General features: G+C 37.8%; 1 protein-coding gene across 1 annotated transcript in view; it reads left to right on the forward strand.

Annotated features, from left to right (window-relative positions):
* The window catches only part of FAM171B (family with sequence similarity 171 member B), a 66,830-nt gene extending 47,950 nt beyond the window's left edge, over positions 1-18,880 (forward strand). The window contains exons 5-8 of the mRNA XM_019754501.3: positions 620-790; positions 8,336-8,452; positions 13,965-14,088; positions 14,343-18,880. Of these exons, the coding sequence (XP_019610060.3) occupies positions 620-790; positions 8,336-8,452; positions 13,965-14,088; positions 14,343-15,687 (1,757 nt within the window). The 3' untranslated portion in view covers positions 15,688-18,880. The remainder of the gene's footprint in view (positions 1-619; positions 791-8,335; positions 8,453-13,964; positions 14,089-14,342) is intronic.
* The last annotated feature ends 5,176 nt before the right edge of the window (positions 18,881-24,056 follow it).

A 24,056-nucleotide genomic window follows, 5' to 3' on the forward strand; every position in this document is an offset into this window, starting at 1 on the left:
ATATATATATATATATATATATATATATATATATATATATATAGCTGATATGTAATTTTATCAGCTAACAATGTCACATAGTGATTTTGTTTGCCAAACCTATATATTAAATATTGCATTTTGAATCCAAGTGCTCTTTATGTAAGGCAACTTTAAGGAGTGCAGCTGAGTCTATTGGTCTAATACTTGAAACAGATGGTCTTGGGAAAAGGAGAGACAGGTGTTTTAGGTCCATATCTGCATTGATGATGTGGTATGGTAGAACCTTTATTTGGGTATGATACTAGTAAGGTGTTTTTTGGTTATTGGTTTTGTAGGTTTTCAAAAACATTGAATTAGAATCCAGTGCCTTTAAGTCAGATAACTCTGAGAGAATTAGATCTCTAGGCTCATATACATTTGTCATTGTTACACAAGGATAGCCTATATTTGTTTATGTTGTATTTTGAAATTATATTGTAAAAGTCCTTAATGAGGATTCAGTATCTATTTGATACTAAAATGGATAGCCCTGGGTGAAATAGAGGAACTAGTTATTTTAGGCCCATGTTAATGTCATTAATACATAACTACAACCTGTGTCTTACATAAGATTTTAATAAACTGTCTTCACTTTTAGGTTTTGAAAGCATTGAATTGACTCCTCTTGCTGCAATATGTGTGAAAATATATTCTGGAGGAAAAGAATTAAAGGTGGATGGCTCTATTCAAGTTTCTCTCCCCCTTCTGCATACGAATGATGTAAGTGCAGGGGATCACATACCTGCCTGGACATTTGATATGAACACAGGTATGTGATCTAGGTAAAAATATTCTGAATTCTTTTCTTTTGAATATTTGGTCTTAGAAATATGTTTCTGTGTTATTTTTTTCAGCTTTATTGAGGGATAATTGCCAAGTAAAATTTCTATAGTTTTACTATGAAGTTTAATATGCCATATTAAAACATATTAAAATGTCATTTATAGTTGAATGTTTTGTTTTCAGTAGAGCACTAAATCAGTAAGTTAGAATTTTAAGCACTTTGTCAACCACTCACATTGGCTCCAATTTGATTAATGTAGTACAACTTGGGCTGGGGGGATGACACAAATATATTACATTAAGAAATAGCATTATTTACTCATATTCCTATGCTTTTTTTTATATTCCCTAACATTTTGAGAATAAATATTTTTTAAATTGTTTCTGCTCTTATGGGTTTTTGTTTTGACAGGTATATATTTAAACATATATCTAAAAGTTTGGTTAAAGCAGTTGAGGAATGTACGCTAATTTTATGAAAACCAATAACACTCTATTATTAAGGAATAGAATGATTATTTAAAAAAAAAAATCTTGGATATCAATTTTTTTCACCAAGTTTAGCCTCCTGAATGGCTGCTTGAATTACTTTTTTCCTCCTCTACTTCTCTTAGTTTTGTTTTTGTGTTCCAATGTAAATAAGGAGAGAGTGTTTAAGTTATCCACCTCCCAAGAAAAAAGGAAATGATCAGTCTACAATTGAAAAGGCCATGAGTAGAACTGTGTTGGCTGAGTCATGGTGCAAAGCCTAGACAGTTTCACAGGACTTGATTTCTTTCCTCTCTCATGTTTCCTCTGTGTTAATACCTTTCTGGGATCGGATTTCCTTTTAGAATACCAAGGAGGTTGTAGCAGATCTAATTTTATACCTTCCCAGGTTGAAATCCAGTGGACAGACATTATTTTCCTAGTAGTTATTGCACAAGCCCTTGGATTTACTGCAGCTGTAGAAGGGAGTTTGCATCTCCATCTGAGGACAGAGACCTTTGTGGCAAGTGGCATGCACAGATTTATTTAGGAGTAGATCACATGTTGAAGGTGGGGATGTAATCCAAAACTAATCATGTGGACTGAGAATAGGGAGTAGACGATCCTCAGAGGAGACTTGAAATGAGATTTCACTGTAACTGGAAAGGTAGATAGCATGGACAAAAAAGGGAACCTTTGAAATGCACCCTTTCAAGTCCCTTCTAATACGTGATTACCCTTTCTGACCTCCTCCTTCTAATTTGTGACCACCCTTCCAGACCCATCCTTTTTAAATCTTGACCAACCTCAAGAGAACACATAATCTTAACTATTGTATAATCCAATCCTTGCTTTTCCCCACCTCCATGTAGTATTCCTTTCATTCCCTCCTTAATTTCAAATGCATGTAAGAAGCTGCAAAATTGTTATTCTACAGAGCATTGGAGATCTTGCTCCCTGACATATGTCATCAGTTTGGCTCAAATAAACTCATAAAAATTGTCTACGAATGTGGATGTTTCTTATACCGACATTTCCTTGGCACAGTCTGGTAGGATTCTAAAGAATCTCACCCAGGACCAACCTGTAGACCAAGACCAGGTGTTAGAAACAAACAAGGACCCATTGTGCACCACCGGCTCCCGGCTTCAAATCGGTTGAACTTGAGGGAGTTTCTCTTGGAATTCCGGGTCTCCTTGCTTTACGTAGCAGACCATGACTTTATTTGAGCTATTCTTAGAAAATCCTCAAGGTGGATTAAGGGTTGAGTTAACCCAGGGGAAAGAAAACAAAATGGGTTGCTAATTTCGGCTTTTTAATTGGATTGCTTTAATTGGATTGCTGAATGAAATCTTTGCTGGTTAAATGAGAGACTGAACTCTCTCTAGCTCTGAAAGAAAAAGGATATTTGCTTCCCTAACCCAAATAGCCAACAGGGCGACAAGTTGTTTCAGATCCTCAAATCCAGAGTGGTGGAGATGGGTGCCCGGAGTGGTCTAGTGCAGTAACACAGCAGATCCTGGAGAAGCTGACGGGAACCCCAGGGAGATGGGCAGGGCACCCTGGAATGGGTTCACCCCGAGAAAGAGAAGGGCCTATACTTTGGAAAGTGTTGTGGTTCTGGTGGCATCTGGTAAGCTTTTGCTGTCCCTTGCTCAGGTATTCTTATGTGATTAGAATTTCAGGGTTTGCCTGAAGAAAATTTCCTGTAAGCATGAAGCAGTCCTATAAGGATATTCACCACACTTGACTCGTCTGGTGATGTCCACACATGCAGTAAAGGCTGGCTTTCCCTAGAAATTTGTTCAGCCTCTACATATCTCAGAATTAACATGGGAAATCGTGCCTCTCAGGCAGAGAAGTCCCACCATGAAAATCAGCCTCTCTTTAATACTAACATGGCTGACATGAGGATACTTCTAAATTAATCTTGTGTGCACAATTAGAAAAATCTGGCTATAAAATTAGGCAGAATGAATAGAAAACATATTTAATTGGTCTCTCTCAAAATTTCAAAATGAGGATTTAGATAAATGTAACAACCTATGATGTCATTTAGGTGTCAACTGAATTCTTTGAGGTATGGCTGTTCTTATTTTAAAAGGGTGAAAGTCATTTGCAATTTGATAGATATAAATTGTAAATGCCTCCAAAACAAAATTTGGGTCCAGCTGTTCTGTGTTTCTCTATATGTTTCTACCTCTGGATGGTATTATTAAAATTTTAAAGGCAAGCACTTGCAAAGATAAACCTTTTATGAAAGACATTGTATGCCTGGGGCATGACTACCCACCATGATCTTCCCAGTTAGGAATTTCTGATCAGATCATCCTGTGAGGATACTTTCCATAGAACCCCCTTTTTATCCATAATTGCCCATTTGATCATAAATCAATTTGAGGGGTGCATTGATGACTAAACTTTTGGTTGGATAGAGTGGCCTGAAAGCACTAGAAAGCCTCGTTCCTAGGAGGTCTCAGTATCAACGTTGTCTTATTGACCCCTGGGTCTGGGGCGGTGTCATAACCATGGAATATGAGTTAAGTATAAATTTTCCCAAAAAGGAACAGGCAGGTAAATGGAAGACAGTCAGATCTTATGGCCTTCATTGCACAAATGAAACACTGGATCATTTCTATCCTGTGAACTATCAGGATCCGAGTTTTCCTTTCCTTCTCATTTTTCTAAACTTGGCATCTAGTATAACATTTACATAAGCCATGAAAAAAAAAAGCATTAAAATCTACCTAATACCTGTTCAATAATCACAACAGTTGGACTATCTAGAAAAACCGAAAGAACTGTTGTAACTAATATCATTAGCATACGGGTAAAGACAAACAATTGGTTTCTGAGTTAAGCATCAATCCATAGATATACAGGCTTTGTTGACGTGTTGGGGGAGCTGTCTAACTGACAGCTCCTCATCCTAGAGGAGTCTTTGATGGCTGTTGTAAGTGGAGGTGACTGTCAGAGACAGGTTAGAGGTCCATTTGTGGTTAGAAGCCTGATAAGATCGCTTCCAACAAGATTGGGGAATGTTTGTTTGATGTCCTTTTCAGTAAATGAAATCTCCAGGTGGCAGACAATGAATGATCTTTAAAGTCTTTGTCTCCTGGGAGCTTGCTGTGAAAGGAAGCAGTTAGCACTGTGGCATTTTTTTGAAGTGACTTTATCAAACCTTGGCAATAGTGTAAGATGTCTCCTTTCAATAACGTCAGCTCATAAGTTCTTTCATCTGTATAAGTCCAGCTTAAATGTGCTATGATGAATGAACAAATGCAAAAACTGGGGAAAAAAGGGGGCGGGGGGTTTGCCAGGGAGCCGGGAAAGAACCAAGTGGCTGTCTTGAGCTACCCATAACCCCGATTGTTTAATTTACAGACTGTTTAATTTATAACCATTGTTTACCCATACAATATCTCCTAGAAGTTTTTTCATCACTTGTTTTAAAATGAGTCCCATGCAATTTCAAATCTTTTGAGATGTTCCAAGCACCCTTCTGGAACACCACAAAGTTATTTCTACATATATTGAGATTCTAACACAGCCTCAATTTCTAATGAAAACTAAGAAGTAAAAGCAATTAGCATTCTTTACCTTCACAAATCTGCCAAACTGTCTTTGTAACATCTAGAAACAAAATTTCATAGACATCAAAGTCAATTTTAACATGGGCTTATTTTTTGTAAAACCCATGAAAAATAAAGAGGTCTTTTATTTAAATCAACAAACTTAAACTAGCTTTTATTTACTAGGCATTAATCTTAAATCATGTGCACTTAAGTGCTTTTTTAGAATTTTAGAATACCCAATCCTTGAAGGCATTTGCCTTTAAATTTTAACAATACCATCCAGAGGTAGAAAATTATCTCACATTTACAACATGCATATATATAAACACACATACAGATAGACACAAAGACCTTTTAGCTATAAGAAAAACTCACTAATTTATAAAAGAACAGTTGGATCCAAATTTTACTCTGGAGGCATTTACAATTTCTATCTGTCAAGTTCCAACTGATATTCCCCCTTTTAAAATAAGGACAGCCATTTTTAATACCTCAAAGAATTCAGTTGACACCTAAATTACGTCACAGGTTACATTTATCCAAATCCTTTTTTTGAAGCTATGAGACACCAATTAAATATGTTTTCCATTCATTCTGTCTAATTTTATAGCCAGATTTTTCTAATTATGCACACAAAAGATTAATTTAGAAGTATCAAAGGGTCCTCATCTTGGCCATCTTAGTTATAAATGGGAGGCTGACTGTCGTGGGACGTGTCGGCCTGGATGATTTCCCATGTTAATTTCGAAATCTATAGAATCTGAACAAACCTCTAAGTAAATCCAGCCTTTACGTGTACGTCTCCAGATCAAACAAATGAGGTGAATATCCATCCAGGACTGCTTCATGCTTAGAGGAAATTTTTCTCAGGCAACCCCACAAAGTTTCTTAGTCACCTAAGAATACCCAAGCGAGGGCCAGAGAGAGCTTACCGGCTGCCGCCAGAACCGCAATGTTTTCCAAGACATGAGCCCCTGTCTTTCTCGGGGTGAATCCACTCCAGGGCATCTTGCCCTTCTCCCCAGGGCTTCTGCCAGCTTCTCTGGGATCGGCTGTGTTACCACACTGGACGCCTCGTGGCACCCATCTCCGCCACTCAAAATTTGGGGATCTGAACAACTATTGTCGCCTCATTATCTATTTGGGTTAGGGAAGCAAGTGTTCTTTCTCTTTCAGAGCTAAAGAGATTTCAGTCTCTCCTTTAACCAACAAAGGTTTTGTTCAGACTCCCGGTGAGCAATTCAATTAAAAGCCAAAATTAGAGGCAGCCACCCATTTTACTTCTGCTTATTTCAACTCATATCCACCTTGAGGATTTTCTAAAAATAGCTCAGATAAAGTAAGGAGGCCCAGAATTCCATGAAAAGACTCACCCAAGTTCACCCAATGGGAAATGGGGAGCTGATGAGGCACAGTGAGCCCCTGCTGACACCTGGCACCTGGTCCAGGTCTGCAGGGTGGTCCTGGGTGGGCTTCAGAATCCTGCTGTATAATGCCAAATAATTGTTGACATAAGAAACGTCCAAACCTGTAGAGAATTTTTATAAGAGTTTATTTGAGTCAAAACTGGAAGCAAGATCTCAGATGCTCCAGAGAATAACAGTTTTGCAATAACAGTTTTGCAGTTTTTGCATCTGAAATTGAGGGAAAGTAAGGAAGATTACATAAGGGTGGGACAAAGCAAGGCAGTGATTGGATTACAGAGATTATGTGCTTTCTTGAGGGTGGTTACACCTTCTGGGGGGGGTATTACCTCTGGCATTTCAAAGGTGTGTTAACCTACATGCATAAGAACCATTGGCAAGCCTGGCTTAAACAACTTTCACTGAAGAAGTTATAGGCCTGGGTTGTGACTACCCACCATGACCTACCCAGTTAGGAATTTATGATTTATTACAGCAGCCCCTTTTTTGTCCACAGGAAAAACTCTTTCTTTTATACTCAACTTTCCATTCTATGCTCAATACTTCATTTCTGGTCATCAAATATGGCAGTGTCTATAACCCCTCACCACGCAGTTTTCCGACAGCAGCTAGATGTGCTGCAATTCAATTCAGACACTACCTGTCTGGAATTCGCATCAGATCCCACAGGTTAAGGGCTTAGTCCCGCAAGACCACCGTTCTTCCTCTAACACCAATCACAAGTCCAGTTTATCACCTGTGCTTCTGACCAACTAGCTATAAACCCTCTGGAGGTTCTTGTGACCCTCTCCTCGAGTTCAATACTTTGTTAGAACAGATCTCAAGGAGATAATTTACTTATTGGATTGAGACAGGTTAGTTAGCATGTTTTCAGGTAGACAGGGAGGTCCCTGGTGGAATAAACAAAAAACAGACATATTCTGAAACTTCAGGTTTTGAAATTATTCCTTCCCTCCTGGACAAAATATAACAGTGCCTTGAGATTAAACATAAAATTCCTTTTGGCTTGACAAACGGAGCAGATCTAATAGGAGTGGGGTATTTTGCAAATTCCTTCAGGATGGGCAAACAGAACAAACCTGGTAGACGAATTTCATTAGAAGGCGCCAGTTCCCTTCTTCAAACGGGCAAGAGAAGATATAAGCCTTTGCCCCACGCTGGGCACCCCCATTCAGGACTCCCTCCCGCTGGGGAGTTCTGATTCTTTGTTTTTAATAAATTATCCTCTTTTGAAAAAAACTCCTCACCTCTCCTTGGTCTGTGTTTCCATTCTTCGGTCTCACGAGGATCCCGGCACTCAAAGCAAAATATCTCCTACATCACTAAGACCAAATATATATTTCTTATTATAAATCACCATATCCCAGTAGTATATTACTCTAAATCACTGGATTGAGAGCTCTCAGACCTGGGTTCTAAATCATTTACCAGCAGTGTGATTTTGAACAAATCACTTAATGTATTTGGGTCTCAATTTCCTAATATGTTGAATGAGAGAGTTGTTTAAAACACTTTAAAGAGAAATATCTGCTTTGAGTCCTGATTTCTGATTGTTCCTTCTGGCAAAGGTCTTTGTCTCTAATGTACCTTCCAATGACAAAATTTTTGAATTGATTTATCGCATATGTGACACTTGCACACAATATATAGTATATCTGTTTAATCAGAATCCCAGAACAGGTGATAATTAACCACCTATTGACAAAATTAGATTTCACCTTTCACATCCTTAAGATATATCTCAATATGCACAATTTAAACATTATTTGGAGAGTCATGATTTCCTTAAATATGTCTACATCTTTAGTTTACTTATAATGATTTTATTTCCTGTACTCATAACATATCATTGAAATTATTTTATTTTATATATTATATGTACTCTATTACCATGTAATATATGATATATGTATATTATGTCATGATAATATATTGCTACAGTTTTCATAATCTTTGAAAAAATCCTGCTAAGTATTCTATACATAACTATCAGCAAACTCCTATCAGTTCTAAAGAGATGTAAACTATAACTAACTGGTATTTTTTACTTACCTTGCTTTTTAGGTACTTGGATAAATCATGGCCAGGGACTGGTCAAGGAATACAATAATCATTTAATTTGGACATATGAGGCACCACATTTGGGCTACTGGATAGCAGCTTCACTTCCAGGAACTAGAGGTTTGTAAAAATGAAACAAAAGTAATTTAAAAAACCCAATCCAAATAGTCATACTGGTATTCATATCAGCAGACCTCAATTTCATTCTAAGTATTGCCACTTACCCGCTGTATGACAATGGAAAAAGGTTCTAGTCTCTTCATCTCAGCTTTATTTTTTTCACATGTATAAGAAAAGTTTAAGCTCCACGAACTCTAAGGTTTCATATAGCTATACTGTCTGATGAATCTATGCAGTGTGAAATTTGTTCAAATCAAGTTGTTGTTTTTTTCCTTAGTTTACTTTCTGTGAATAAATTCTACCCAGATCTGTTAGAGCTTTTGGGTGTAAGCCACAGGAACAGATTTTGGATAATTAAGATAATATTAGGATACAGGGAGTTCATAGGATGCCAGGGAAGGCTGAAGAACCAGATCTAAAAGGCAGAAGGCCCAGAGGCCCAGTTAGCGTGCCTGCCTGACAGTCTTCACAAGATCACAGCTCATGATGGCGGACTCCAACCCTTTGTAGTCTTTTCCTCACACTGTTCCTGATTATTCTAGCGATGAAGAATTTGGTTGGCCCAGAGCAACCAAAGAATTTGGTGTCCTGAGCACAACACACCTTGGTTGGATTTGGAACTGGTGGTGTGGAGGAAGGGCTGTTGAAAAATAGTGTCCCAAGAGAAGACAAATGATACCCCAAATGAAGACTGGCTTGACCTATGAACAGAGGTGGACAAAAACCAAGAATTGTCCACTAGGGATGATCTATTCATATTCTAGGTGAAATTAGTATTTCATTTTTTTCTAGATTTAACGTGGCATCAAATTACCTATATTGGTTGTACCTAAGGAAATTCTACATTTATTTTGAGTTATGTAAATCTCTCAAAATAGTCAAACATTGCATACTTGATCCGTTAAATCTTTTAAAAAGAAAACTCTTCTAACCTGCTGTAGTATAGACTTTATATACCATGGGCCTGCCACCACTTTCGGGCCTTCTGAGTGTTCACTGGTACAAACTGAGTTGCCTCTTGGCTTTTTCCGACAACAGCTTTGCTAAGTCAACTTTCCACTCTTCAGCATCTTGTTGCTCTTGTCTCTTATCCCATTTCCCCATAACCTGTGGGTTTGTATATTTACAAAAACAAAACAAAGCAAAACTTTCAGTGTAATTTTAGTCAAGTTTTCAGAGACTGTGAGAGTTGAATGAATATCTCATTCCTTCATCTTTAAATCAGTATCACAGATAATTAAATTGGTTTATCGAGTGTCTTGGCTCCCAGCTGAGAGGTAGCTGAGACCTGTCTGTTTCTTGTTGGCCAGGAATAGTCCCAATGCACATCCTGATCCAGGATGTGAATGACATTTTACATACATTTCTCTGCAGCAGTCCATCATCTAACTTTATTAAGGCTGTCTATTAATAATTTAAAGGCTCTCATAGTTTTTCTGAAAAAGTTTTTTTTAAATAGTTTTTAATTTTCTTTTTATGTTGACAACCTTTGAATTTTAAGTTGTACAAGGTAACAAGACTTTTTTTAATGAAGCCAAAATTTAGTATTCCAATAGAAGAAATAAAAGCCATTAACCATATATGATCAAGAGGGATGTTCTCTCTGTGTCTGTTTGAACTTAGTGCTTAAGAGATTATTTATTCAGAAGCCAGAGGGTAGTTACGTTTGTTCTTCATGATGCAAAATATCACACAGTCTTTCCAGCTGTCTTATCCCACTCTAGGTTTGCAACTATAATGAAATATTGATGAAAAAGAATATTAATATTTAATACTTCAACTCAACTAAATCCAAGTTATTTCATTTCTAATAAAAATAACTTAAGGAGTAGTTGAGTTTTACATAGAAGTGTACCTTCCACTAGATATATATCTGAAACAACCAACTTCTTTAAAATGACTTCATGAATTATAAAAGCTCAATAATTTTCTAAAATAGGTTAAAGTTTTTTTGTTTCAGCTTATATGTTGGAAAAGATTTTGTATGAATCAGAGTACTAAATAGAGCTGTAGGATTCCCATTTAATTTGAACTAGATACCTTCTAGTAATGCTTTTATTCTACAAGCATGTCACAGTCTAAGGAACACTATACTAGAAATATGGGTAAGTTAATTATAGCTCTGGCTTTGCCAGTAACTAACTAGGTGAGTTTTAAATAGGTACTTACCCTTCTGAGTATTACTTTTCTTGTTTCTAAATTGTAGGAGTTGGATATAGTGATCCCTAATATCTCAAACATTTTAGGATGTGAGTATTACTGTAAAATCAAAGTGGGCTAGTTACCGTGCAGGAGCTACTTTGTTGTAATTTGGTTAATATATAAATCTGTTTTTTAAATAAATCTTAAGTAGAGTTCTGGAATTCCTTGAAAAATTAAGTACAAGAAATTAAAGCCAAATAGTTTTTCATAGATTGTTCTAGGTAAGTATGCAGTTGAGTATAGAGTTTAATAAACAAGTGTATATTAATGTTTTTAAATACGCATTTTCAAATATGTTTTGGTTTCAATGAAAATGTATTGTAACCCCTTCTAGGTCTACACACACACATATGCAGATGCATAATTTTTTGCTATTGTCATACATGCTAGGTATGATCAACAAATACAGTGAATGTTTAAATTTAAAAAAAAGTATTACAGTAAATGACACATTGCCATTAATTCCCCCTTAAAATACTCCCCCTCGCTTCGAACACACTTATCCTATCGTTCTTGCCACTTTCTGAGGCAGTTCTGGAAGTCTTCTTTCCAGTCTTTAGTTGCACTGTCATGGCTGCCTCGATGCCCTGAATTGATTCAAAATGTTTACCTTTCATGGTCATTTTGACTTTGGGGAAGAACCAGAAGTCACACGGTGCCAGATCCCATGAATAATGTGGATGAGGACACACCATAATGTTTTTATTTGACAGAAATTACTGTACCAGAAGTGATGTGTGACATGGAGTCTTTCTGTTATGATCACAAAATGCAGTGAATGCTGCTGCCAAGTGCCATCCAATGGAAAGGCAGGGATTTCCAATACAGGAAGCTGAGTGTCAAACCTTAGTAACAGTGTGTGACAAGTTTCAACTTGTTCGGTGCAGTCAGTAGGTGTGAGCTACGGTTGAGGGGTGTGGTTAAAGTTGTGCCGTGGGGGGTGGCCGGTTAGCTCAGTTGGTTAGAGCGTGGTGCTGATAATACCAAGGTTGCCGGTTCGATCCCCGAATGAGCCACTGTGAGCTGTGCCCTCCCCAAAAAATAAATAAATAAAAAAAAATAAAAGCGTGGCATAAATCATCCTCCATCATGACAGTGTTCTGTGTCACACATTGCTTCTGGTATATGGCAATTTCTGTCAGTTAAAAACATTACAGTGCGTTCTCATTCATCTTACTCACCAGATCTGGCACCATGCAACTCTGGCTCTTCCCCAAAGTCAAAATGATTCAGGACATCAAGGCAGCAACAACAGCACAACTAAAAACACTCACGAAAGAGGACTTCCAGAATTGTTTCAGAAAGTGACAAGAACGATGGAATAAGTGTGTTCAAAGCGAGGGGGAGTATTTTGAGGGGGATTAATGGCAATGCGTCTTTTACTATAATAATTTTTTTTATATAAACATTCATCGTATGGTTTGATCACACTTCATATAGTATCAGCTTCCTATTTCCAAAAGTGAGTTTCATTGAATTCCTGTGGAATGAAAATTGTTAGCATTACTGTACCGTGGAAACATATACTCTCATATTCTAAGGAGCAAAAGTTGAATTTCCCAGTTATAATTAAACTTTACTCAGTTGCAGCTCTGGATCCTGAATAAGAATCTGCAGATGGAATCGTTACTCATTTCTTTTTGTTTGAAGAAATATATTGTGTAATGCTGTACTTGGTTGTCTGTTAGATATGATAAGTGCTTTATTATTAGTTACCGTATTTGAAAGTGTGACCAATACTGGAGTGCTTGTTCTTACATAACCTTGAAGTTTCATTTCACAAGAGTGTAGTTTAGCCAACACTTGAGTGCTTATCACGTGCTAAACACTGTTGTAAGTGTTTTACAGGATTAACTCATTTAATCCTCATAAGAACCCACATGGGTTACATATGATGGATATGGACTGAGACACAAAGAAATGGAACTTGCCCAAGACCACACAGAAATAAATGGTGAGGCCAGGATTCCATTTCAGGCACTCTGGCTCCAAAGTCTGTGTGCATATCCACAGAGCTGCTTCTCCAAATCCTTTACCATCACTGTTGTTTTACTTTTATTAAATTAGATGATGTGGAATTTAAAGGATAGATCTAAAGACCTTGTGGCCCTGTCTCATCTGGTGTTCTTTGTGAAGGTGAGAGCTCATTCTGGGTGTTTTCTCATGGTAGAGATCACCAGAAAACCTTCCCACTCTCATCACCTACTCACCCTGAATACATATTACAATCTAGTTGATACTGATCAGTAGACTTGTTATATACATTTTTTTTGAATAAAATGAAGTCTTAGTGATACTGAAACAGATGACCTCAAAATTAGTTGTCCAATAGCATTGATTTTCATGCAAAGTCTTAATAGCCTACTCTCATCATTTTAGTGTATTAGTCAGCTTTTACTGCAAAACAGCATTGTATCTATGTGCTCACTCATAAAGGAGGATCGTGAGTTAAGTGGGCTTCTACTGGGCTCAGCTTACAGGGATCATGGCATCTTCTTATTCTAGAGCCCAGGCTGAAGGAGTTGCAACTTTTAATCCTTCAAGTCCCAGAATTTTTGGATTCTCTAGTCCTTTATCCCTGCTTACTTTAGCAAATTCTTTTTTGAATGTATCTTTACATTTTCTTTTTTTAATTAAATGCAGCTAATAACAAACAATCCACACTCACTACCGATATTCTGTCTCAAAACCTCTTTGCACAAAGCTCAAATTAATGGGAACTATTTTGCTACTACGTAACTTGGATCAGAAGTTTCATTGCCTACTGAAACGATTTCCTCACTGCTCCTGCCTGGCCTAGAAGCCAGTGTCACATATTTTGGGGTTCTGTTGTAGCAGCATTTCAGCATCTCAGTACCAATGCCTGTAACAGTCAGCCATTGCTGCAGTTATCTCAGTGGCTAACAATAGCAAACATTTATTTGTTGCTTACATTTAATGACTGTTGGGCTCAGGTTGGTTTAGTTCAACATTTTTTTTCATTCCAGAACATAGGTTGAAGGAATAGCAACTCTCTGGGATATACTATTTGCATATTAGAGGACCTTAGCAAGAGGGCAGGGCTATATCATGCAACCTCATTTAAGGTGCTCACATTTCATCAAGGAGAGCAAGTCAATTGATGAAGCCCAAAGGGTAGGGAAGGTAGTCTCCACCCAACGGTTAGTCTGCCATGGAAGGGGAGCAAAGAAATACAAGTTTTTACACATATTCAATCTGCTTCACCTGGAAAAGGACATAGTTGAAAATTTGATCTAAAATTATGTATTTTCTCTTTATTTTACTTGTTTGTTTATATTGAACTATTTAGGTTTAGGTATAAATGGAGACTCAAAGGACATAACTGCGTACCACACAGTGTTTCTTACGGCCATATTAGGAGGAACAATAGTCATTGTCATTGGATTTTTTGCTGTACTTCTTTGTTATTGCAGGTAAGAAAATATTAATCAATGTTCATAAACCCAGAAAACTATCAAATTATAGTATCATGTCAGTGTGTTCCATATATTACAAAGTTTATTTGTAGAAGTTGGTGGTTTGATCTTGAAATATGAAGATTCAAATTAAAATGGATATAGTGTATCAGTAGCATTGCTGTATAATGTACATATTGTGGGACGGTATTTTTAAATGAACCTTCTAGACTGTAAGTTTTAAACATGTTTTTTCTTCTCTTGTACTCTAGGGATAAGTGTGGAACTCCTCAGAAAAGAGAAAGAAATATCACTAAACTTGAGGTCCTCAAAAGAGACCAGACAACTTCAACAACACACATAAATCATATCAGTACAGTCAAAGTCGCATTAAAAGCCGAGGACAAGTCACAGTTATTCAATGCCAAAAATTCTTCATACAGCCCTCACAAAAAGGAACCATCAAAGGCAGAAGCAGAAGAAAGAGTGTCCATGGTAAAAACGCGGGACAGTTTTAAAATCTACAATGAAGATGTTTCATTTCTGTCCGCCAATCAAAATAATTACTCAAGAAACCCAACACAGTCTTTGGAGTCCAATATAGTGTCCAAACAACCTAAACATATTAGCAACAATCTATCTTCATCTCTAGGTGATGCTCAAGAGGAAAAGAGGTATCTCACAGGTAATGAAGAGCTATATGGGCGTTCCCACATTCCTGAGCAGCTTATGCATATCTACAGCCAGCCTATTGCCATTCTTCAAACCTCTGACCTTTTCTCCACTCCAGAGCAGTTACATGCTGCTAAGTCAGCTACTTTGCCAAGAAAGGGACAGTTAGTCTATGGCCAATTGATGGAACCAGTAAATAGAGAGAACTTTACACAGACATTGCCCAAAATGCCAATGCATTCTCACGCACAGCCCCCAGATGCCGAGGAAGAGAATATCCCACTTGAAGGTCAACAGAGCTTGCCATCCCAGACTTCAGAGTGGAGCCGGTATTCAAACAGCTTACTAGAGTCTGTTTCTGTTCCTGGAACACTAAATGAAGCTGTTGTAATGACTCCCTTTTCATCAGAGCTTCAAGGAATTTCAGAACAGACCCTCCTGGAGCTGTCCAAGGGAAAGCCCTCCCCTCATCCCAGAGCCTGGTTTGTGTCTCTTGATGGAAAGCCCGTTGCACAAGTCAGGCATTCGTTTATAGACCTGAAAAAAGGCAAGAGAACCCAGAGCAATGACACGAGTCTGGACTCTGGTGTGGACATGAATGAGCATCACTCAAGCAGAAAACTCGAGAGGGAGAAAACTTTCATCAAAAGCATGCATCAGCCTAAGATTCTTTACTTAGAAGATTTAGACCTGAGCAGTAGTGAGAGTGGAACCACTGTTTGCTCCCCCGAGGACCCAGCTTTAAGGCACATTCTAGATGGAGGGAGTGGAGCTATCCTGGAGCACCCTCGGGAGGAGTCCCCAGGAAGAAAAAGCACTGGTGAAGATTTTGAAGCCAATACATCCCCCACTAAAAAAAGGGGCAGACCACCACTAGCCAAAAGAGATAGCAAAACTAATATCTGGAAGAAGCGAGAGGAACGCCCTCTCATCCCCATAAATTAACACTACGGATGGTTGTGTCTCTGCTGTCTCGTGCTGTTTATTATTGCTTCTTGTTGTAAATTGCAGTATGAACTTCCTAGGAAGGTGAGACTGAGCTATCTCATGGTCCCTGGACATGTCTTAAGCAGAGTAAATAGTAAAATGGCAATTCAGTAATGAAAGAGAAAGATCCTAAGGCATGCTTCTTCTGGCCCATTCTTTGCATTTATTTTTGGATGATGAATTTGAAGTATCCAAGAGTTCGAATTGTAAAATAGCTTCAAGACTAGTTATCTGAAAATGTTGCTTAGTCAGCCAATTTGGCCCCCATTTCTCTTAAGAATAACATTGTGAAACGTGTACTCTTAAAGTTGCTTCCAAAAATGTTGCCTCTGCTGTGATGACTACCCCTGTGAAATATTTAGAAATGAAACTATTCTTCAGGCATCATATTCTTCTGAAATGTTACTATTATGTTCTCTGATGCCTATACTTGAAAATAACTTGATAAATGATCTGGATTGATGTAATTCTAGAGTTTAAAGGCCAAACAACATTTTCTTTTTTTGTGATAAACAGCATGTGTATTGTATCAACCCCAAAGTAAATCCCATACTCATATAAGATGGGCAAGCAGCTACGTGGTTGTTAGAGAGGTTACTCCAGCAATTTGGTAGTTTTTGGATACAGCTTTACAGAATAAATGGTAAGGTGTTAATTAGTCATTAAGAAATCTGAGAAATGAATACTGATATTGAATTTTTATTTTGAATTTGTTCCCCCTTTTAACCAATCTGAAAAAAATAAAACATATCTTTAGTTTAAATCTCACTGATACATATAAGCTAAAATCAGTTTTAAAATATTCTGTTAAAAAAATTCTTGCACTAAACTGCTATTAAATTTGATGTTTTTTTTTTTTTTTACTATCAATGAATTGAAAGGTTTCTTGTGAACACTAAAAAAATTAACAAAGTATGTGGAGCTACAGGGGATAGACAATTCAATTTTTTCTGAAATGTTGATGAGCTGAAAAAGAAATGTCATTTCCCAGAGATTCAAAACTACCTTCAGTATATCTACAGATTTTTATTTTTTTTCTGTTCACATTCATAAAAGATGTTTGAGAAAAACAGTTTCAATTTCATGGGAAAAGTAAAAGTTTTTTTTTTCTTAAATCATTTATAGCTTTTGCAACATTTCCCCCCAGTTTGCAAGTAATATGTTCATGTCTTTTTCATTGTAGTAAAGAATTCAGTGTGAACACATTCAACAGCAGTTTTTAATTATGTGTCTTCAGCTCTGAATTATCAGTCATTCATATGTCCTAAAAATAAAGCTCTTTGTTAATTAAAATAAACACAGCCCAATTTTCTTTAAATTTCCATGAAGGCAAATGTCTGAAGCAGCTTCCCCTTTCCCATGGGGGGAAAATGAGACTAAATTGCTCATCCCCTATAATCAATATGGGAGCATGTAAACAAGTTGAAAGAACCAAAATTAGTCACATTAGCTTTAGTCAAATTATAGATTGATGTACAATGAAAGACAACAGCTTCTTCTGCCAAGATAGTAGACTTCAGCCAATTTTTTCCTGTAACCGCTTCTGAAGCATCTAATCTGTCAGATAACACTGCTACCTTTCTCTGTTAACCCAAAGAATTTAAAGACCAAGGCAAAAGTTTGCTATATTTTATCCCAATCCGTAGAAGAGATACATGTTTTGGGTAATAGATAGGTTTACTGTTTTGCAGGGGGAGGGTAGTGATAAGACCCAAAATTAGAGGAGGCTTCTTATTGGTCTAATACAGAAAGATGCATTAAAAGCAGCTTAAATGAAAATGACTTGGAAAAGGTTAAGGAGTTAGTGCTCTGCTGAAGTGCCTTTGATATAGACTTGCTTTATTAGAAGGATATGATAACATCTTTCTTAAATGTACATTTTCTTTCTGTTACCCAAATTAAGCAGATGTGCAGTTTTTATTAATTAAAACATATAGACCTAGTGTTTCACGTTGGAACAATGAATTTTGCATGCAAGTAATATTTATCTTTCTTTTCTGAATCCTGTTTATATTGATACCTTGTTTATGTTGGAATGAAGTTAGAAACTATATAGAAAACGTTGTACTTCAATATTTTAAGTGTATATTTCTCCTACCTTTAAGTAAAAATGTTTCATCTCTCAGCTTAGTAATGGAATACATTGTTGATGTAAGGGTGTGCCACTTACTCATTCTTGTGTAAAGGAAATGAGAGGATGTATCCCCAAGGGCTTTTCTAGAAATACATTTTTGGGTTTCAGAATAAAACTTTATTTTTTTATATACTGCACATTCTGTTCTCAATTGGGAAGTATAGGCAATTTATCTTTTCTAATGATTAAAAATGTGTAATTTCTCATTTGTGAGTAGTCACAAATTTCCTGTTAAACTGAAGCCATCTACTTTTTCTTAACCCAAATGATAATGAATCTACAATAGTCACAGCTTTCTTAAATTTTTAAATTGAAAACCAACCCAATTTTTTGCAAATGTAAACCTAGAGAATTTTGGTCACAAATTGTTAACATTTGTGGATTCTTTGTACATACTTTGAATATATCTTAAAAGCAAAATTATCCCTCAATTAACTGATGGATTCGTTTACTAAAGCACAGCTATATGTATTTTTGAATACATATTAAGATCTTGAGACTTTATAAAATCCATTTTTATGACATTTATGCAGTTGTATAGGGATTGCACCCTTTTATAATACACAGTATACCACAAAGATCACAAATGTTGAGGAATAAAAGCACTTCTTTGCTTTGGCAATCATTTTCAGATCACTTCCTCTGTGTTTGAGTCCTCTAGTACCAATGCATATTGTAGAGTTTTAGGGATCTGTGGGTCAAATAATGTCCCTCAAAACTTACCGGAAAGGTGAAGCTCAAAGTTACATATTCATTTATAGGCACTGAGTTATTCATTTCCCTATGTACTATCTTTGTAAAGAATTTGACCATGTTAATCTCGGATCTAGAGTTGACATTTTGCCCTCTTGTTTCCAAGTGTTTCTATCTTTTGTATTCTTTCATCAGAGGAATCTCACATTTCACTGTATATTTATTGTTATTACTACTCTATTTACTGCTGAAAACTGTAACAGCTGAAGATTTGTAAAATGTTAAACATAGTTCATTAAAGATAATAAAATAAATCAAAATGTACTTGATGCATTGTTTAATTTTGGATATACTGAAATAGTCCTCTCTAAATTGTCATTTAATCTAGTAAATACTCAATTATTACTTTTTCCTAATATATTCCCTATAGTAAAATAAACATTATATATTTAAATACCCTTTGTTTACATAATGAACTTGATTTCTCTTTTTATGTCATGTTCTCCAAAGTTCACATTTTATTATTAAAGCTGAGTATAGACAAATTGTTTTTCCTCCAATGAGAAGCCTTCTTAAGATAATCTAACAGAATGTAAAGTAAATTACAATTCTCAAAATACCTAAGTGAGAAATTGATATAATATCTCCCTTCCACCTTTAAAAAAATTTTTTGGACTGTAAACCTAAGACTAAATGATAACAAAATCTGTTTACACTTAGAGTGTTAGAGCTCCTTCAAGAGCCCATCTGCTCAATTAATTGAACAATACTTAAGTTCAGGTAATTTGCATCTTGAGCTTTAGAATATCTTTAGAATCATTATACTGACTACCATGTTTTTAGATATTTTGTATAGCAAATAAATATGGTACTAGAAATACCTTTGGTCAGTTCTCATGGGAATTGAGCGCTGAATCTATTCACAAATACAGTGCGGATTATGACGCTACCCCCCCCCCCCAACAGTGGCATTGAAATAGACACTTCCATTTGGACCCCTGCTGCATACAAGCCAGGTTGTGGCCACCTTTGTTTCAGGGCCTGGTCTCCACCTAGGAGAGTCTGGCATCAAAATGATGCAGCCCTTGGGAGTCAGACAGGACCCAAAGTCACATGGAACTGGATGTAATAGAAAACTTATTTCATAAATCACAATCAGAAACTTAGCTGCCAAGCAGATGATGTTCCTGAGCTGGTCATCACAGTCTCGTCAAAGAAGGGAAATGTTAGAAGACTGATGCGTAAAAACTATAACAAAGGTAGTTGGACGGAGGTAGGAGAGATTTTAGTTGGATGGATATAGGAGAGATTTTAATGAGAGTCAAAAGTAATTCACCTATCAGTTCTTGATAATTGTGACAGTTAATCAAGGGACCTTCCCTTGAATTATATGCTGGAAAAATGTTGAACTATACCACAGTGTTGCTTTACCTAAACTTCATAAAATCACCTTTTGGCCTTTTTTTCATAAGTACACTGCACAGATACACAGTGAGACAGCTTAATTCCATCAGCAAGTTCTCTAAAAATCAATTGTGGGGTTAATTTAACAAATCTGTTGTATTGTCTTAGATTTGGACTTGTTTGCTCCATCAAAATGAGTATTATTTTCTTCACTTCTCTTTTCCCCGTTATTTTGAACCTCTGTTTATTTTGGGACTGTGGATGTCTGTCCATCAAGTGTTTTGTTTTGTTTTTCTTTATAAAAATAGTTTCAGAGTTTGACTAGAAAAAAAATCATCTAGAAATGAATCACAATTTATAGTGTTAAATACCAAAAAGTTAATAAACTCAGTTACAGATGATGGAAAACATTTTTATTAAATATACATAACACATTTCTTAGGGAAAAAAATTGAAACCTAGGGTCCTTATAACTGATGAAATTTAGTTTTAAATCCTAGTTCTAGAACTCATCCCTATCTCTGTAAAGATCTGGCTTCTCCCCCCACCCCCACCGCTCCAATCAGCAACCTTCGAGGCAGCAGAAGACAGTGGCCCAGTCCAGACCTGTGGCTGGCTAAAGATAACATCTTGACCTAAGTTATGATTCAGTTCCTGAGCCCTAAGGTGGAATGACCCCCTAGCTACTTTCTCATGAGACTGGACAGAGGAACTCCGGAAAGAACCTTAGAACTGTCCTCAAGACCTGAACAAATGATTCATTACTCTTACCTCACTTCCAACCAATCAGCTCCCAGTGCAATCCCAATCCCCTAACCCACAGTGTCTTGCAATTTTGCCACATGTAATATGTAACCTACATTCCAATCGGAGAGCTAGATCTTAAGAGGGCTGTATGATTACCCTTATCCCACAGGCCAAGAACTCAATGTGGGATTTGTACTAATTATTTCTTATGTTATTCTCAACAATACTTTAGGGGTGGGGAGGTAGGGAAATAACTGCTAGATGGATCTGAAGAAATAGTGGAACCACCACAAGCCAGATGTGTCTCATTGATCCAGGATTGTTGCTTAGTGAATGCCGGGGTTTGTAGTCTTGTGGAGCCAAAGAATGGATACACCGACAAGGGAGAGGCAAAAGTTGCACAGGAAGATAGTTTATTATAGCAAGCAAAGGATTATAGCTTTCGAGCGAGAGGGGATACCCGAAGCTGGGACGCCCACTAGCTAAGGCAAAAAACTGGTGTTTATGTACCTTTATTTTTACCTCGGAGGGGGATGTTGGGATGTGGGTGTCTATGGATACAATGTTTCCCAGACTTGCTCTACTACTTAGCTTGGTGGAGACCATTGAAACGAACCCAGTTGATGATATTTGTGTTCTGGTGTGGTTGTCCTGATACAGTTGCCCTGTGTTCTGGTTTTGCTCAGTCTACCAAGGAGTCTTTCACTGCCTGACGTCATACTAACTAACCTGTCTTATCATGACTCCCATTATTATCTGGCCCATTTGCTCCAATTCTAATAGAGGGACCATAATAATGCTTCAAGTTTCTGCATATCAGTGTAAATTAAGGTGGTGTCCAACATTCCTTGAAATGCTTGGCTATTTCCCTTTCCCCAACCATAATACCAACTCATCCCAGTTTGCTCAGAAGTTTCCCAACTAAAAAAAAAAAGTCCCCTGTTCCAAGACACCTGAGTTCTGAGAAAACTGGGATGAGTTGTCACTATAAAAGTTAACCAAATAAATGACTTTTGGGGGAAGGAGTAGGGAAATCATTATCTAGTATATTTTCTGTGCTATTGCAATTTCCTTTCTATTAGGGACTTGGCCTCCTCTTCATTCAGTGGAATCTGGGTCAGAAAACTACCTCAGGTCCAGAAACTTAACACTGGATTGTGACTTTTAATTAGGACAATTGCCCTTGGCCTCCTGGTCATCTATTCTTGATTCTTATGATAGTGCAAGCAGATTGGAATACCCTTATTGGACCTATTATGCCCCAAGCGACATTCTGTTTGAGTAACCATCTCCATCTCTTGGTTCGTGCCTCCTGGCTGCTATTCTGACCCTGCCACTTATTACTATAATTTCACACACACACGGGTTTTTGGCAATTAAGTGCTAGCAGCTGGCCCTTATTTGGGTCCAATCATCACCATGGCTGTCACTGAGCCTGGGAATAAGATCCTCTCTTACTGTCAGCCCTGGATAATATAATAGAAGAGAGCCACCATTGAACCACTGGTGGTTCTGTGCCTCAGAGAAGAACATTGCTTGTGGCTTTGGTAAATGGTGTATTTTACAGGCCTGCCCATGGGACATAATCATCTGGTGGGGCTCTTGGCCTTACACAGTATATTCACTTCAGCATGCTGGCTTCCATGGGTTGTTAAATCCCTTGGTCTACTGTCTGCTATGGAAGTCTGGTATTTCAACTTCAGTTAGCATTGGCCATAGCTTTCCCAGGCCTCTATGAGTCATCTCAGTAGTGAGCATGCACCATTATCTGGATGGCCCTCACATCCATGTTCTCACCCAACTGTTAAATCCAGTATCATTAGGATGCTCTCGAGTCAGTGAACTCTCCCCTGCCCAATCGTATTTTCAGGTCTCCTTGATTGAGCACTCTCAGAATTCAGATCCACAGGTTTTCCTCCAGTACCTGCCAATATACAATGACTAGGTCTTGCAGCTTCTTCGGGATATTAGCTCTTACTAGCACCAGCATATCCCTGGCTGAATTATGCTGTGACCTAACCTAATTATATGTCTAGTGGTTACAAAGGAAGATAAAGGCAGATCCTGAAGTGGGCACATGATGTTTGGTGGGGAGAGGACTCTACAGTAGCTTTAAGCAAGGAAGGTGGGCTGGCTAGCCCTTAAGAGGAAGAGATGACTTACTTCTGCATTTTCAGAGGGTTCAGAAGAGTCTGGGGGTTCAAAATGTTCAGGCTCATGCACCCAGATGTTCTCTTCCCAAATATTAGGACCCATTTTCCCCTTAAACAAGCCCTGATCATGTCATAACTAAGCTGCCTTGAATGAGCAAGGCACCTTAATTGGAGCTCTGCCACTCTATTAACGCCGGGGCCTCAGGTTCCTCTGCCTTCCCGCTGCAGGAGCGTGTCAGCTCCCAGGAACATCCGTTAGCTTTCCTGCTTGGTATTCAATCGCCCACACCTTTTCATGATCTTTTTCTAGGGTAGCAATGGGCTTAACAACATCCATCCATTCCCATTGTCCTTATAGTTAGGTTCCCCAGTACTTTTCAAACGTTGACACTTAACACCAACTAATGCATACTCCTCTCCCAGTGGGATACCATCATAACCCACCCATGAAGAGAGCTTTAATGATTACCCATCCATGCTATGCCCGGGAATGTCTGTGCTTCTCTTAGCATTGACGGTCTCCTTGCCACCTGGGCTGAAAGTGACCCACCTCCCAAACCCTAATTTATCACCTACTTTCTCAGACCCCTTGCATTACCAACAGGTGTAGGTGATTTCTTCCAAAAGTAGATGCTTAAATAGTATTTGATGTGCAAGCTATTTATTAAGCATGAACGCCTATGAAAAGGAGATGCCTGATCTTATCTGTATTTAAATTTCAAGGTTTTGTTCATCATCTTCTCCTGACCCTAGTCTGTTCCCTGGGGAAAAGAAAACCAAGTTTGGCAGCAGGACAAGAAGAACTGGAAAGCCGTGGTGATACTCCCGCCACAATGCATCATGAGATGTAGGCCATCTCAGCAAGGCTGCACGTGGCCTAGGTCGTGCGCTCGGCTGGGGCTTCAGCTGATCACACTCTCCGCAGGCATTGCCACAACTTCTTCCAGGAAGGCTGAGCTGGGCAACCCATCTCCTGTTTACTATAAATGTAGATGGAGAAAATTATTGAGTTAAAGAAACATTGAGGAAGTCATTAGTAAGGGAAAGAAGGAAAAAGAAGTGTGAAACAATTCTTTTTGTGGTAAATATTACATGGATGAAGAAACCAGTATCTGGGGTTGTTTTTCTGGGCATTAGGGAAACTGCCCTTTCCTGCCCCACTGTAATCAGGTGGAGCTGTGTGACGTGCTCAGGTG

This window comes from Rhinolophus sinicus, chromosome 17 (genome assembly GCF_057876585.1).
Source record: "Rhinolophus sinicus isolate RSI-liver-muscle chromosome 17, RSI-T2T, whole genome shotgun sequence".
Lineage (NCBI taxonomy): Eukaryota > Metazoa > Chordata > Mammalia > Chiroptera > Rhinolophidae > Rhinolophus > Rhinolophus sinicus.